This window comes from Myotis brandtii, unplaced genomic scaffold (assembly GCF_000412655.1).
Source record: "Myotis brandtii unplaced genomic scaffold, ASM41265v1 scaffold115, whole genome shotgun sequence".
Lineage (NCBI taxonomy): Eukaryota > Metazoa > Chordata > Mammalia > Chiroptera > Vespertilionidae > Myotis > Myotis brandtii.
The window spans coordinates 14,150,037-14,160,734 of NW_005353967.1; the positions used below are offsets into that span (position 1 = coordinate 14,150,037).

Here is a 10,698-nt window from a genome sequence, read left to right on the forward strand (position 1 = left end):
TGGCCACGGCCCCCAGCCACCCAAGCTCCCAGTGGAGGCTGGCTGGAAGCAGTTATCTGGGATTTATTTATCTTCTATAATTGAAACTTCGTTGCCTTTTGCGGAGGCTACAGCTGGCCAGGGCTGGCAGGAAGCTTGGTTTCTTCCATCGCCAGGGCAACTAAGCCTCCTGCTTGCTCCAGCTCCGTGGTTGCCTGCTGCCATCTTGGTTGGGTTAATTTGCATATAGTCACTCTGAAAGGCTGGTGGGCATGGCTTGGGCAAAGGTATAGTCAATTAGCATCTTTGTCTTTTATTAGTGTAGATACTAGAGGCCCAGTGCATGAAATTCGTGAACAGGGGCAGGGTCCCTCAGCCGGTCCTGCACCCTCTTAATTCCAGGACCCCTCGGGGGATATCCGACTGCCGGTGTAGGCCCGATAAATGGGTAGTTGGACATCCCTCTTGCAATCTGGGACCACTGGCTCCTAACTGCTCGCCTGCCTGCCTGCCTGGTCTCCCCTAACTGCCCTCCCCTGCCAGCCTGGTTGCCCCTAACTGCCTCTGCCTCGGCCTCTGCCCCTGTGGCTTTGTCCAGAAGGATGTATGGAAGATGTCTAGTCTAATTAGCATATTACCCTTTTATTAGTATAGATTTTACCATTATACATATTATAAATCTCACAATATATTATTATATCTTTGCTTTAAACAATTACCTTTTAAATACATTTTAAAAAGAGAAAAAATGTCTTGCATATTTACCCACTTAGTTACCATCCCTGGCATTTTTCATTCTTTTGGGAGGACCAATTGGAATTCCTTCTGTTATAATTTTCCTTTTAACTGAAGAACGTCCTTTAACATTTCTTGGAATGCAAGTCTGCTGGCAACTAACTGTATTGGGTTTGTTTGTATGAAAAAAGTCTATTTTTTACTTTTCTTGATGGGTCTATCTGCATAGTGACCTTGGACAAAAACATTAAAAGTCCTACTTGCTATTTTCCTATTTCTATAGTCATCTCCAAGCCATCTAGGAAAATAAAAATGAGTGTCCTCTTGCTTTTTTTCCTGGTTTTCTGTGATTTTGCAGCAGGAAAACAAGCCCAAGCCAGTTGGTTGTTCCTAGTTTTCTCATTTACCTGCTGACATTTATAATTCTCACCTATCCAAGTTAATTATTTAGGGCAGAGCTCTTTAGAATTTTCTCCCTTGGTTCTTCAGGCAGACATCATATCTAAGTTTAGAGCAGGGATGGGGAACGTCCAACCCGCAAGCTGTGTAAGGCCTGCAAAATCATTTGATCTGGCCCTGCCAAGGCATTATGGGTGAGTTAATTAAATGTTTGACCAAATATAATTTTTATGTTGATAATTTTGTATGGCCCCACAAATCTATATATATAAAGAGGTAATATGCTAATTGGTCCTAAAGGTGTCCCAGTCTTTACCAGTCAACAGGCAACACGTGCACAGGAGCTGGTGGGCGGGGACGGGTGTGGGGACTTCCACCCCCAGCGAAGGTGCGAGCAGGCCTGCCCAGTGCTAACGTCACACTGCCTGCATGCATCCCTGCCCAGCGCTGAGGGGAAGCTGCCTGCCTGCATCCCTGGCCTGGGACATGGCGCTGCCTGCGTGTGTCCCCGCCCAGCACTGAGGTGAAGCTGATTAAAATACTTCCTCTAATTAATTCCCTTTTAATGTGCACAAATTTTGTGCACCGTGCCACTAGTGATGTTATAAATACCCAAATGGCCTTTGGCAGTAAAAAGGTTCCCCATCTCTGGTTTAGAGAGTAATATGTTCCAGTTTCATGATGCTTGGTAAGTAGTTTTTAGAGAGTATGTTTGTGGCCATTCTTTTGTCTTCATTCTGCTGGAAGTTTTAAAAATAAACCTTTTAAAAAAATACATTTTTTTTTTGACTTCAGAGAGGAAGGAAGAGGGAGAGCTAGAAACATCAATGAAGAGAATCATTGATTAGATGCCTCCTGCACGCCCCCTACTGGGGATTGAACCTGCAACTGGGCATGTGCCCTGACCAAGAATCGAACCTTGATCTCCTGGTTCTTAGGTTAATGTTCAATTTTTGAGCCATGCCAGCCAGGCTTAAAAATAAACCTTTTTTGGGGACTAATTTTAGATTTAGAGAAAAAGTACAAAGATAATACTGAGTTCCTATAATCCCACACCCAGTTTCCCCTAATACTAATATATATTACATTACCATGGTACATTTGTCAAAATTAAGAAACCAACATTGATACCTTACTATCAACTCTAGACTTTATTTGGATGTAACCAGTTTTTCTACTCTCTTTTATTCTTTGTTTCAGAATCCATAAAGTTTTCTTCTCTATTTTAAAAAAATTAATTATTTTTAATTGATTTGAGAAATCAAGAGAGAGAGACACACACACACACACACACACACACACACACACACACTTTTTAATTGATTTGAGAAATCAAGAGACACACACACACACACACACACACAGAAACATCAATCAGCTGTGCCTGGCATGTGCATGGACCAGGAATCAAACCCATAGCCTCATATGTGCCCTAACTGGGATTAGAACCCACAATCTTTTGGTGTACAGGATGATACTCCAATCAACTGAGCTACACCAGCCAGTGCTTTCTTCTCTATTTTTGATTCTTTAGGTTCATTTTAGTTGGTTTCATGTTTGAGTGTTATCCCCCTCATTACTTTACAAAACACTTACATTTCTATTGCTGACAGCTACAGTCTGAATGTCTTGCTTGATAATGACACTGACAGAACAGATCACTAGAAATGTCAATTTTATATTAAAATTTTCCCATTAAAACTCTAACAGTATTTTTAAAAACCTAATGCCAAGACTTACTTGCCTACAACTAATTTTATAACTTTTAACTTTTGTGCTTAGTTGTCTGTTTCTCCAAAATCTGAAGGCCTCTGCAGAAGTGATTCCAGACCTGCAGAGCCACGATGAGCTTTCTGAATTGACGGTAATGAACACCATCTTGTTTATTTTAGCAGTACATAGTTGAAAACTGTGTTTGAACAGGAATTGCTTATCCTAAATAAGTAAATAAATAAATTTAACAAGTACCTATTAAGCATCTATGATGTGTTAGGTGCAGATGGGAATACTACAGTAAATAAGATATAATACCTCGCTTCATTAAATGTAGAGTCAATCCCTTCTACTTTGGGGCCCAGACTCTTTTAGACTCAGAGGTGCTCAGATCCACGCAATCTTCACTTGGAGGACAATAAGGTCTGACTTGCTACTTGGCCATTCTCAGGGCTGGAAAGATATTTCTTTTACAAAAACAAATGACCAACGAAATCATAAACCCAGATAATAGGTTGACCCCTTTAAATGGGTCATAGTTCTCTGGGATATAAGCCGTTATCAATTTCACATGCGCACGCACATATACACATACACACCTACATACCTTATTTGAGGCTGTATGTTAGGTATATTAGGTTTGTCACCCCACAGAAATAAAAAGTAACTGGCTATTCATTTGGTTTAAGTTTATATTTGTTAGCTGAAAAATGAAATTGAAGAAAAAAGCTTGGGGATATTTAAATGGCTTACTTTTTAAGGAAGAAACATAACCTTCCTACACTGCAGGTATGTAATATTAAACATGTTAATAACTTAGGTCAGTAGCTGTATCTAATGATTTTTGGAGGGCTGTCTTGCACTAGATGTTATGATTCTGATTACCTGGACAGTAATCTCTGCTTGACTCCCCGGTGTGTGCCACTTAGGAGCACACACTTGAGGAGTTTGGAGATCATGTATTGCTCCATATTTGTAGCATTCCTCTTTTCAACAGGCATAAATATTTGAGGGTGGGTTGTATTTCAGTAATGTTTGGTCCCCAATTGTAACATGATACCTCACCCTTATATAAATATTTATTTAATAGTGGATTTTATTTTCAAAGGAAACCATAAGTGAAACCAGTCTTGAAGATTCAGCAGCAGTTAGTTCTCTAGTGCCAGGTAAGGATTTTGAAATAGCTCATGGGATTATATACAGGGTGCCCCCCCAAAATAATAAGGGCAGTGTTTATTAAAATACATTTGATTTTCAAAATGTAATAGAAATCAGCTGATAACGTGTGTGTATACATTTTTTGGGACACCCTGTATATGTGTACATATATTTATATGTAGGGGATTTTAAAAGAGAGAGGATTTGTATTTGTGCCTCCTTTCTTCTTTCCACAGAGACAGCCCAGAGTGAAGCCCAGTGGTTTGAGGAGGCAAAAAGCCTGAACCAGCGACTGAAAGAAGCCTACACCGATGCCAGTTTCCGCCGCATGTATATGCTTGAGGTCTCTTCCAGTCTGGCCACAGACCACTTGCTGAGTTGTGATCTGTCCCTTGCTTCAAAACACATCAGCACTCCTGTGCAAAAGCCTGTACTGTTGTCTGATGTCTTTGCCAACTTGAACTCTGTCATGTGTGTGGAGGGTGAAGCTGGTAGTGGAAAGACAGTCCTCCTGAAGAAAATAGCTCTTCTATGGGCATCAGGATGCTGTCCCTTGTTAAACAGGTTCCAGCTGGTCTTCTATCTCTCCCTTAACTCTACCAGACTAGACCAAGGGCTGGCCAACATCATTTGTGACCAACTCCTAGAGACAGAAGGATCTGTTACTGAAATGTCCCTAAGGAACATCATGCAGCAGTTAAAGAATCAGGTGTTATTCCTTTTGGATGACTACAAAGAAATGTGCTCAGTCCCTCAAGTCATACAAAAACTGATTCATAAGAACCACTCATCAAGGACCTGTTTATTGATTGCCGTCCGCACAAACAGGACCAAGGACATCCGACAGTACCTACATACGATTCTAGAGATCAAAGCGTTTCCCTTCTATAATACTGTCTACATATTACGGAAGTTTTTTTCTCATGATTTGATCCGTCTGCAAAAGTTTATGATTCACTTTAAAATGAATGCAGATATGCAGGGAATTCAGAAAACTCCTCTTTTTGTAGCAGCAGTTTGTGCTAATTGGTTTCGAAACCCTTTTGACCGGTCCTATGATCATGTGACTGTTTTCAAATCCTATATAGAATGCCTATCCTTAAAGCACAAACTTTCAGCTGAACGTTTCAAAGCAAATGTGTCCTCCTGTGGTAAGCTGGCCTTGAAAGGGTTTTTCTCTTCTTGCTTTGAGTTTAGTGATGATGACCTTGTAGAAGCAGGAGTTGACGAAGATGAAGATCTAACCATGTGCCTGATGAGTAAATTCACAGCCCAGAGACTGAGACCAGTCTATCAGTTTTTAGATCCTGCATTCCAAGAATTTCTTGCTGGGATGGGGCTGATAGTACTCCTGGATTCCGATAGGCAAGAAGATCAAGACTTGGGACTTTATTATTTGAAACAAATCCACTCTTCCATGATGACTTTAAGTTCCTGTAAGAATTTTTTGATGTATGTCTCCTGCTACCCTTCAACAAAGGCAGGGCCAAAAATTGTATCTCATTTGCTTCATTTGTTGGACAACAAAAAGTCATTGGAGAATCTATCTGAAAAAGACGATCTGAAGCACCATCCGGAAGTTTCAGAGAGCGTGTGCCTATATAGGTCATTGTGGCAATTATCTCCAGAAGATTGCTTTTCACTGGTTTCAAAACATTTACTGACTTTTGCTATAAAAATTGCTTATCAAAGCAACACTGTTGAAGCATGTTCTCCATTTATTTTGCAATTCCTTCAAGGGAGAACCCTGACTTTGGATATGCTTAATTTACCGTATTTTTTTGACCATCCAGAAAGCCTGCTATTGTTGAGGAGCATCAAAGTCTCTGTAACTGGAAACATGAAAATCATGTCACCTGTATCAGATAGTTCATGTCTGGAGAGATGTTGGGACAAATCACAGGCACCAACTATACAACAGGACTGTGCTGCTGCCTTTGAAGATATGATGGAATGGGAGCAGAATATAGTTGAAAAACAGAAAGACATGTTGAGATTTATGAGTATGATTGTCAAAGCACCACCAGACATCAGCACTGGCTATTGGAAACTTTCTCCAAAGCAGCACAAGATTCCTCTTCTGGAAGTCCACGTGACTAATATGGATGGTGTGGACCAAGAGACGCTCAGGGTTCTAATGGCAGTTTTTTCAGCTTCACAGCACATTGAACTTCACTTAAGGGGAAGCAGGGGCTTTATTGAAAGCCTTTGCCCAGCTATTGAGCAGTATAAAGCTTCTTTCACCAAGTGCTCCATAAATGAATCTGAGCTGAATGCAGTAGAACAGGAATTGCTTCTCAATCTGCCTTCCCTGGAATCCCTCGAAGTCTCAGGAACAACCCAGATAACAGGTGTGTGTGTGTGTGTGTGTGTGTATGAATATATTTTAATTGGCTATTCTGATAGTAATTTTATTTGCTTACTCTTGGTTTTAGGTGGATAAAACTTCTGAAAGCATGAGACCATAAATGCTTGCTGATAGAATAGATATAATATAAACCTTCAGTAATTTATTTTTGTCAGTAGTATGAATTAGTGAAAGGCTTCTAAATAGAATGTTGGAAGTAGGGGAGGGTGGGGGTAAGGAGGAGATATCAACCAAAAGACATGTATGCATGCCATGGGGGAATAAGGACACATATGTAATAGCTTAATCAATAAAGAAAAAAATATTTTTTTAAAAAGAGCTGGAAAGAAAACAGGAATGGAAAATGGGTAACTGAGGGAATTGTAGACCCGTTTCTTAGAATATTTCCCAGTAGAATGCATTTTGGTTTTCAATTAAAAAATAAAAGCATAGCCCTAACCAGTTTGGCTCAGTGGATAGAGCGTCGGCCTGTGGACTGATGGGTCCCAGGTTCAGTTCCGGTCAAGGACATATACCTTGGTTGCAGGCTTGATCCCCGGCCCTGGTGGGGTCATGTGTGGGAGGCAACCAATAGATGTGTCTCTCTCACAGTGATGTTTGTCTCTCCTTCTCCCTTCCACTCTCTCTAAAAATCAATGGAAAAAAATAAAAGCATATATATATGTATATATATATATATGTGTGTGTATATATATATATCTTCTAAAAAAAAGAATGTTTTTCAAACAGCTCAGATAAAAATTAATGAAAATTAACTAATTTCAAACAACTCAGATAAAAATAATAATAAGCAGACACAAATTACTTATTAGTAAAAGAATGATCTGTACGTAAAGATGATGCCTGAGGATTGCCCTCACCCTATCTGATAAGTGGAAGGAAGAGCTTACACTGTACTGTCTGGAAAATAAATGGGAAATAATATCTCCCACTTGTGTCTCCTTTCACTGCTTTAAGTAATGCTTGCAAGTTTTCAGTGTAGGCTTTCTATTTCTTTCATTAAATTTATTCTTAGGTACTTGTGTTTTTTAATACTTGTGTAAATAATATTTAATTTTTTTTCCCCATTTCTACTTTTTGCTCTTGTGGCTTTGGTTTTTCAACAGTTTGCTATATGTCTAGGTGTGCTTTGCTTTGTATTATTTCTTCTGGCTATTGTAAGTCATGTTGCTATGAATATGGGTGTACATATATCTCTTTGAGACCCTGCTTTCAATTCTTTTAGATATTTACTTAGAAATGGAATTGCTTCATCATATTAATAATAGTAATTTTGTTTTTGTTGTTTGTTAATCCTCACCACAGGATATTTTTTTCCATTGATTTTTACATAGTGGGATGGGGAGACAGAGAGAAAAACATCAACACTAGAGAGACACATCGACTGGTTGCCTCCTACACGCACCCCAACCAGGGCTGGGGATTGAGCATGCAGCTAAGGTTTGTTCCCTTGACTTGAACAGAACCCAGGACCCTTTAATCATGGGCCGGCGCTCTAACAACTGACCCAAACGGGCTAAGGCAAATAGTAATTTTACTTAATTTTTGAGAAATCTCCAAATCTCTTAATTTTCCAGAGTGGTTGCACCATTTTTATTTAATTTTTAAAAATATATTTTTATTGATTTCAGAGAAGTAAGAGGGAGACATAGGAACATCAATGATGAGAATCATTGATCAGCTGCCTCCGGCACGCTCCCTACCGGGGATTGACCTGCAACCTGGGTATGTGCCCTGACCAGGAATGGAACCGTGACTTCCTGGTTTATAGGTCAATGCTCAACCACTGAGCCACACTGGCCAGACATGGCTGTACCATTTTACATTTTCATGACCATTGTACAGGGCAGGGCATGGGGGCGGAGGGGAGGGTGGCTCCAATTTCTCCACATTCTCATCAAAAAAAAAATTTTTTTTAAAATATATTTTATTGATTTTTTTACAGAGAGGAAGAGAGAGAGATAGAGAGTTAGAAGTATCGATGAGAGAGAAACATCGATCAGCTGCCTCCTGCACATCTCCTACTGGGGATGTGCCCGCAACCCAGGTACATGCCCTTGACCGGAATCGAACCTGGGACCCTTCAGTCCGCAGGCCGACGCTCTATCCACTGAGCCAAACCGGTTTTGGCATCAAATGCTTTTTAATATCAGTGGAGATAATTTGATTTTTTAAAAACAAATCTATTAAGGTTGAAGAATTAGATAAGTAGATTTTCTAATATTAAAACCATTTTTGTATTTCTATAATTTTGGTGTTTTAGATTTGCTTTGTCTCCTGATGTGATCACGTCATATAGATATTCTCTAAATGCCTGAGAATATTATGTATTCTCTAATAGTGGAGTTCAGGGTTTTCCATGTCTGGTGAATAAAATTCTAATCTTAAAAATTTTATTTACTTGGTCCATTCATCACAGAGACAGAGGTGTTAAAATCTTCCATAGCATTGCCCTTGACTGGAATTGAACCCAGGACCCTCCAGTCCGCAGGCTGATGCTCTATCCACTGAGCCAAACCAGCCAGGGCTAACTGTATTGCCTTTTAGTTCTGAGTTGTAGTTCTTTGTATATTCTGGATATTAAATCCTTATTGGATGTATGGTTTGAAAATATTTTCTCTTATACTGTAGGTTGTCTTTTCAATGTCTCAATGATGTCCTTCGATGCACTGTTTTAAATTGGATTGAAGTCCAATTTCTAGTGCTTTTTAGTAGCATATCTAAGAATCCTTCTAAGAGTTGTATAGTTTTTATATTTAAGTTGTTGGTCCATTTTGAGTTAATTTTGTATATGGTGCTGGGAGGTAGGGAGTCCAACTTCATTCTTCTGCATGTGGAAATCCAGTTGTATTTGTTGAGACGAGGTCTTATTTTTGTGAATCTGGACAGTAGCACAAGGCTTCCCACACAGTAATCAATAAGTGCTGCATAAAGCAGTATCTTCATATATGTACTTTCTAGAAAAGAATGTTTTATGGTATTGACACCTTGTAATTAGCTAGTTATAAAAAATTGGAAAGGAGCAAAGAGAAGACCAGACATTATAAGCATGTGCCCTAAAGAACACTGGGGAGAGATCCAACCAAGGGAAGATAGAGGCATGCCTAGTAAGGCTGGGATGACAGAGGGAAGGGGTTTGTCTGTCAGTCACACCCGGGGAGAGAGATGGTTGGCCAGAATGGGTGTGGCCACTGTAAGTGCTTGGAAATTTGGGATATTTAATCCCCTGAATAAAGGAGTTCACTCTCTTGGTTCCTCTTGGCACACTTGGCTCATGCTTGGCTTACTGGCATTCTCCTAAGTGGCCCACACACACAGTGGACTAATGAACTAATGGACTGCAGCTAGCCTAATGGTTGTATTGGGCCCAGCTGCAACATGGAACTATAATTCTGGATACCGGCTCTGATTTTAGCCCTACTGAAACTCCAGCTACACTTCTGAGTGAAATAGGGCTTTGGAAACTCAGGGATATAATTCCTCAGAAATAAAGTTTTCTGCCATATTGCATCCTCCTGTGCAAGTCTCAGAAAATTCTGTTTCTTGGCATATGGCAAGGACCCCACTCCCACTAACAAGGGGGTTAGACACGCTTTTCTCCAGTAACAGTATGTGAAAACTTTTCATGTGAAAATAGTGTGATGAATCAAAATGACAGTTTCAAATTTGCCATTTTGGAACTCTTTACATAAATAACGGGAAACTGTGTGCTGTTTTCTAGATCAACTCTTTCCTAATTTGGACAAGTTCCCATGCCTGAAAGAATTGTCTGTGAATATGGACAAAAAAAATGTTTTTTCAGTTATTCCTGAAGAATTTCTAAATCTCCACAATATGAAGAAATTATTGATTGAAATTTCCGCTGAGAATGGTCCTTCTAAAATAGGTAAGGATGGCACACTGACTTACTTGTTCTTACATTACTTGGTAGAGCTACTTGGCCAATGATTCATTCATTTAAGAGTAAAAGCTTCTGTGGACCTATGGGTAAAGCCTGTATCCATGGTAAATTGGGGGAATAGCGCTTTCTCATTAAGAGAATAGAGAGCTATTTGTAATTATTGAGCCCTTACTACATGCTAGGAAATTATTACAAGCACTTTACAAATATGAGATCATTTAACCTTCATATCCATTCAAGAGGTAAAATACTGTTATTCTCATTTTACAGCTGGGAAATTGAGGTATAAAGAGGTAATTGCTCAAGTTCACCCCAACTAAGGAAATGGTAGCCTGTGATTCAAACACAGGAATTCTAACTACTACCAAGGCTGAGCTTTTTTTTTTTTTTTTTTTTTTTATTTATTTTTTTTTTTTTTTTTTTTTGAGAGGAGGGGGGGGGGATA

General features: G+C 39.5%; 1 protein-coding gene across 3 annotated transcripts in view; it reads left to right on the forward strand.

Moving 5' to 3' along the window:
* Positions 1-10,698, forward strand: part of NAIP (NLR family, apoptosis inhibitory protein) — a 47,655-nt gene that overhangs the window by 29,201 nt on the left and 7,756 nt on the right. For all 3 annotated transcript variants that reach the window (XM_005857997.2, XM_014549458.1, XM_014549465.1), the window contains 4 exons: positions 2,896-2,977; positions 3,935-3,992; positions 4,221-6,335; positions 10,074-10,238. In XM_005857997.2, coding sequence (XP_005858059.2) covers positions 2,896-2,977; positions 3,935-3,992; positions 4,221-6,335; positions 10,074-10,238 — 2,420 coding nt within the window. The remainder of the gene's footprint in view (positions 1-2,895; positions 2,978-3,934; positions 3,993-4,220; positions 6,336-10,073; positions 10,239-10,698) is intronic.